Source organism: Glossina fuscipes, unplaced genomic scaffold (assembly GCF_014805625.2).
Source record: "Glossina fuscipes isolate IAEA_lab_2018 unplaced genomic scaffold, Yale_Gfus_2 60, whole genome shotgun sequence".
In the NCBI taxonomy this organism is placed as follows: domain Eukaryota; kingdom Metazoa; phylum Arthropoda; class Insecta; order Diptera; family Glossinidae; genus Glossina; species Glossina fuscipes.
In genome coordinates this window covers 2248269-2254480 of record NW_023998432.1, presented here as the reverse complement: position 1 = coordinate 2254480, position 6212 = coordinate 2248269, and the positions used below count along the sequence as shown (strand labels likewise).

General features: G+C 34.4%; 1 protein-coding gene across 3 annotated transcripts in view; it reads right to left on the bottom strand.

Moving 5' to 3' along the window:
- Nucleotides 1-6212, bottom strand: part of LOC119637706 (cell wall integrity and stress response component 3-like) — a 92796-nt gene that overhangs the window by 39227 nt on the left and 47357 nt on the right. For all 3 annotated transcript variants that reach the window (XM_038033904.1, XM_038033905.1, XM_038033907.1), the window contains one exon: nucleotides 1592-1639. In XM_038033904.1, coding sequence (XP_037889832.1) covers nucleotides 1592-1639 — 48 coding nt within the window. Of the gene's footprint in view, nucleotides 1-1591; nucleotides 1640-6212 lie in introns of those variants that run through there.

Here is a 6212-nt window from a genome sequence, read left to right as displayed (position 1 = left end):
TGTGTGTGTGTGTGTGTGTGTGTGTGTGTGTGTGTGTGTGTGTGTGTATGTGCATGGAAATCTTCATATACGAGTACGAGATGATGAAATTGATAACAGATAACGACTGGCTCTGGTGTGAATGTCTGCAACAGCCAGTGTAATCACAGAAAATGCCCCATCAAATAAACGAGAAATAACATCATCATCATTAATTCAGCTTGGGCGATCAAAGAGAGTTGGTTTATGTACAGAAAACTTAAATGACATACGCGCGTACATTCTTACACATAAAAATTCATTACCAGCATAATACGTGTGAACCGGTAAATGGCATATGTATGTATGTATGCACATATATTTGTTTTTCTTCTTTTTCTTTAGTTATTATTGTTGTTAATATAATTTGGTCACTTTGTGTTAAATACGCCATGCTATCAAATTTAATGTTATTTACAATCTGTAGATGCTCGACACGCATATGCACATACATATATCTGTGTATATGTAGTTACATATATAGATATGTATTCGTATTTATAGATATAGTTATGTGTATATTTATAGATATAGATGTATTTATGTACATACAGTTATTGAAATTATGCTTAACATATTTTATGTAATCCTGCACGCAACCCTAAAACTGGTGTTTGCGAGATATAATAGGTGTGGGGCAGGGAGTAGCAGAAACTACAGTTAGGTCGAGATAAATCAAACGATTGCTAATAACAAATTCTTAGTTGATAAAAAATGCATCTTTAAAGGCCTCATATTATAAGATCTATAAGATAAGGTTGTAAAAATAGATGAAAGTTTCTGTACCATTGATAATATTTTCTTTGCAAAATTTGTCACTCGTAAATGATATCCGTAAAGTACCGATGCATAAAATGTAATTGAATGCAAAATTGATTGCCATATAAGCATGTTTTAAAGAAAGTTTTATCTACGGTTAAAAATTTTTTTCTAATCCAATGTACAACTGCCTTATATGTTTTGGACGAGAGCACATTCGAACATATATAACGAACAAAAACAATTATTACAATTATTGTCTTTTTTTCTTCCAACTTCTTCTGCTCTTTGATTAAAGTCGTAAAGAAAAGAAAAAAAAAACAAAGAAGACTTAAATTAAGAATTTGTACTGTTTTCATGAAAAGTGTCAAATAATTACTTAATGATGATGAAACAAGAGAAAAATGAAAGAAATATGTTTGATTTAGGATGTGAACGTGTTTTACAAAAGGAGAACGTGCCACATGCTAATGCTTAAATGCTGTTGGTGTGATAGTGATGGTGATGATGGTCGTTGGGGTAGTGATTATGGAGGGAGAAGAATATACACCTTACATAATCTGTATTGTATCTTTAGCAAGCTGCACAATAAAAAGATATACTAAAGACCACTTTATTATTACTAGGGAAATGAGAGAAATCTTGGTTGCTGAAGCAAAAAATAATGACGATGGTGGAGCTACTATTATATGGTTATTTTAATGAGGAAATCGGGTAACAGCGATGGTAACACAAAACAATCATCAATATTTTAAACTATTTGATTAAGGTTTTTTTTGAAATTTTTTCAAATTATTTAAAAGCAAGTACTTACATTTTTACAATCATCAAAGTCCATACAGTGATGCCAATCTTGAACAAACTGCAAATAAATATTAAATAAAAACATTTTTATAAAAACAATTTCTTAAGCGTATCACAACAGTCAATATGTTCGCGAAATGACATATATATATTAGGTGGTTGGTATATAGGTTAGGTGGTTAATTTTGATAGTTTTTTGACTTGAACTTCTTCCCATCTTCCTGGCAACGTGGCGATACTGTTTTCGAAGAACGTTATTGGTTTGACAGCAATCTAATCATCGACCCATTTTTAATTGACATCAAAATCACCACGTTTCAATTGTCGAAGCGAAAACCAAACAATGATGGAGCAGAATTACCATAAGCTTCTGTAAGTGTTCGATGGACTTCGGCAGCAGATTTCTTCAAATCAAACAACGAAACTAATAAATGTCGAAAATGCAACATTAAGCGTTCCATGGTTAGCGTCTGCACTGAATATCTCAATAATACCAAATTGAAAACTCTTATTTTAGATGTAGAAGTCACCTATCAAGATTAACGCAACCACATAATAACTTAGCATGCATATGATTTTAATGTATATACGTTGTTTTAATATATATACGTTAGTTTTGTTTTTGTAAGAGAAGAAGTCATTAAAAAAAACTGTAACTTATGCACTTAAAGTCATTGGGATTCTTCAATAGGTTTCTTACATCCGTGTTTTATCTTACGAATTTGAAGTATTGTGTTTGAATTATATTTTGTGTATATGAATATATGCATCATTAGGAATATATATTGCCACATAAGCTGCTAATTTAGAAATATGAGATTTTTATTACCACTAGACTACTTCCTCTATGTGTATATATATACATAAAGTATTTTCTAAGGATATTAAGTTATTCTTAAATCTAACTAGCAAAAACAGAACTTTTTCAGAATTTTTTTACAAAATATTGTAAAAAAAAAAACATGTCTTTATGTAAATTAATTAATATTTGACAGGACAACATTTTTATACTATGCCATCAATGACGAAGAAATGAAAATAGCACAGCGTGAATTCTATTTTTAATCTATAATAAATATTGTATTGAATATAATATAATTTACTTGAAGCGTTCGGGAAAAAAATGATATAAGTGACGGTTTTCTCGGAAAAAGATTATTAAGAGCAAGTGGAAGTCTTGCCTTGAGCCTATGAAACGGTCTATTTATTCAAGTTGACTTTCATTGCAATCGGGACTTTTCTTTAAAAAAAGATGTTAAGCAGAATGTTACGCTGATGACAAATAGTTTTTCATCCTCTCTTCGCTTTTCTCGCGGTTAACACATATTTTTGGTAGATTTAATGAAAAAATAATAAATAACTAATCAGCCTATGTATATTTAATTGCTCTATAATGTCTTATAACCGGGTAACCGTACTGCCATTCTGTTGGAAAATAATGGTGTCTTATGCTGTTATTAAACTGTCTTTATTTTATTGCCTTTTGCTGAGTTACTGGATTGAAGTGATCTCCTAAACTGCTTTTTCTTTCTTTCCTTGTGTAATGTGCTTGGTGGCGCATCTGCAGTGGTTTATCAATTTCTCAATTTGTGACGAATTTGGAGAGTGTATGCATTGAGCTATTTCTTTATTGCTTGTAAGAATGGCCCTTCGTAAGAAGGATAGCATGTATTCAACGTGCAATAACTTGATTACTAGCCATGGGTCTGTGGATTGCGGAATGTATATAACATGGCTACATGCCATGGTCGATGATGATGGCCCACTTTCTGCTTTTTGCTACATTTGCGCAGACTGTAGAGAAAGAATGGCGAATTACAAGAAGCATACCTCTAGTCTGATGGCACAGAACCCTGCGACCTCCCTTGATGCCATTTACTTTAAATCCATGATGGATGGATTAACTGTGAAATTACAGTTATCGATGGAGTCATTGAATGATGCCTTAATTGCTCTCAAATCGGAACTGAAACTGAGTACTGAGAGGATGACAGTTACGGTAGAATCCTGTGAACTAAAGGTTGATCAAATTAACGATGTTACGGACATAAGATTGGGGGCAATGAATGCGGAAATTAAGATATTATATAGAATTGTAAACAGATCGAAGTTTAACATTAAGGGTTTGCCTGAAGGCACTAATGACATACCAGGAACAGTGATAGAGACAGCAGAGCACTACTCAGCGCCTATTGCACTGCATAATATCAATTTTGCTGGCTATACGGAGAATAACAAAACTATAATGGTTAAACTGAATTCATTTGGGATGCGAGACATATTGATGGGCAAGTACTTTAAGAACCTTAAAATTCATCCACTTTATGCTGTGAACTGTGTAGATGACGCTAAATTTACACAAGGGATTCTGCAGCGACGCTGTGTAGAACTAGTTCCTATGTGACTTAGTGGTGTATTTTAGGATAATCGATATGGTTTGCGCTGGTAACGTAGTGTTGTATAATGTATTTTTAGTTTAATATTATTGCAATTGAACTCTTTTTTAAAGTAGTTATCTTTATATTTTGCAGTTGGGTCCCTGTCTTTTTACTTAGATTTAATTGTGAATCAGTTGACTAACCATAATGTGGGTCCCGTTGCGTGTGGTAGCTCATATATCTTTGAATCGGGTAGTACACTTTCTGAACAAATAATGATAATGGATATAAAATACCGGTGTATTAAGCCTTCTTTACGCTCCACGAAATTTGGTGAATTCAAGGCTGCGATTATGGACAAATTTAACCTCATTGCTATCTCGGGCACGTGGTTAAAACCCCATGTCTCTTGTCTTGCATATTCCTGGCTACAATCTTATTAGAAATTATTAGATCGACGGGAAGGTGTGAGTATCTATAGAGCGAATGGTATTAGTTTCAAGATAATTTTTGAGGGCTTTGAGCACGGTGAGTGCGAGTCGCTGTTCATTGAATTGGACGTTGGAGCAGTGAACATTTTTTCTGCAGTAGTCTATTTGCCGAGTGGGAACATTAGGGCCTTTGAAAAGTCATTTGCAGCTATTAACGAAATACGCGACAGTTATTATTGTTGGTGATTTTATTGGCAACCTCTTCGGTGTAACTAAAGCTAATGTTATTTGATCTCTTTGCTAGAGGTATAAGCTTACTATGTCGAACAATATAAGACCTAGGCACTGAGACTAAGTGCACCAAACTACGTCACTACTTGACTTTTGCCTGCTTAATGATAATGCTCTGCTTAACTATTCTAATGAAGTGCAATGCTCTTTCATGTCTTATCATGCATTGATCTATGCCAGCTTTAATGGTCAAATGTAGGTACGGCTCGTTGTTGATAGAATGCAGGAATTTTAAACATATTAATTGGGGTGGGCTCTCTGCATGTGTATCTGGGTTTGATTCAACCACTTTTCTGAATATCACGAGCGTTGATATGCAGTCCGAGCTTTTGTATTCGCTTTTGAAATCGTTATATTCTTTTGTTCCTATTGTCAAAAAAGTAATCCCCTGGGAAACTGATAAGTGGATAACGTATAGTTATCTCAAACAGGCAATGCTCATTAGAAATTATGCATACTCGACTTGTCAGTCTACTGGATCTGTAGATAATTGACAAGCTTACTGCCGTTATCGGAATAAACCCAAGAAAACTATTCGGAAGGAAAGAAGAAAATATTTTATCAACGTGTTTGTGGGCATGCACTCCTCTAATTTATGGTGAGTATTAAGTTGGGCGGGGTACATTAAGGGGAATCTTTAGATTCCGCGGGGAGGTGGTGAATGATCATTTTGCAAGTGTATCGTATTGTGACTTGCCAGTTGACAGTGAACCTTAGAGAAATCTGAATTTCCGCGCACCTTTCTCATTCTCTCATGTATCATGTCATAAGCTAAATGTAGTACTTCACAAAATTAAATCTAAGTTCAACATTGTAAAATATATTCTCAAGGCCCAGATTATTTCTGCTGTACTGAGGCTTATTTCACCGTCCCAGTATTCGTTTCGTCGGGAGTATAGCGCCACGAGTCTATTAATAAGCTCAATGGATATTATTAGGAGTAGTGTGAATGCTCTCGCATGACGTCGCTGGTAGCTTTGGGTCTATCGAAGGCATTCAACAATTTCAATCACCGGGGACTTGTTACAAAGTTAGTTGCGCAGTTTGGTTCTTCTAAATCGACGTGTTAACTGGTGTATTCCTACTTAATGGGAAGATCTGAATTCGTTGACATCAGTGGTGTTTATTCGACTACCTGTCGAGTATATGCCGGGGTACCGCAAGGTTTGATATTAGGGCCTTTGCTTTTCATGTTAAGGGTGTGAACATAAATTCGAATTTAACTAGTAACGACACCTACCATTTCTGTTAACATACCTCTGTTAACGACTTAACAGAGCTCATGTTAAATACTTACAATTGAGATATAGTTGGTTTGAAAGCCTAATCCGTCCATATTAAAAAAAAAAAATATTTTTGTGGACATTTCATGAATTCATATAAAACTACCTTTCAAACAAACTAAAAAAATTCAAATTCTGCTTATGGAAACTATTTCTAACGGTATTTGAAATTTGGCAAGTTAGCGAAAACTGCATATGAAAAACACCCAACTTTGACACTCTGGTGCGGCCAAACTAGAAAATGTCGC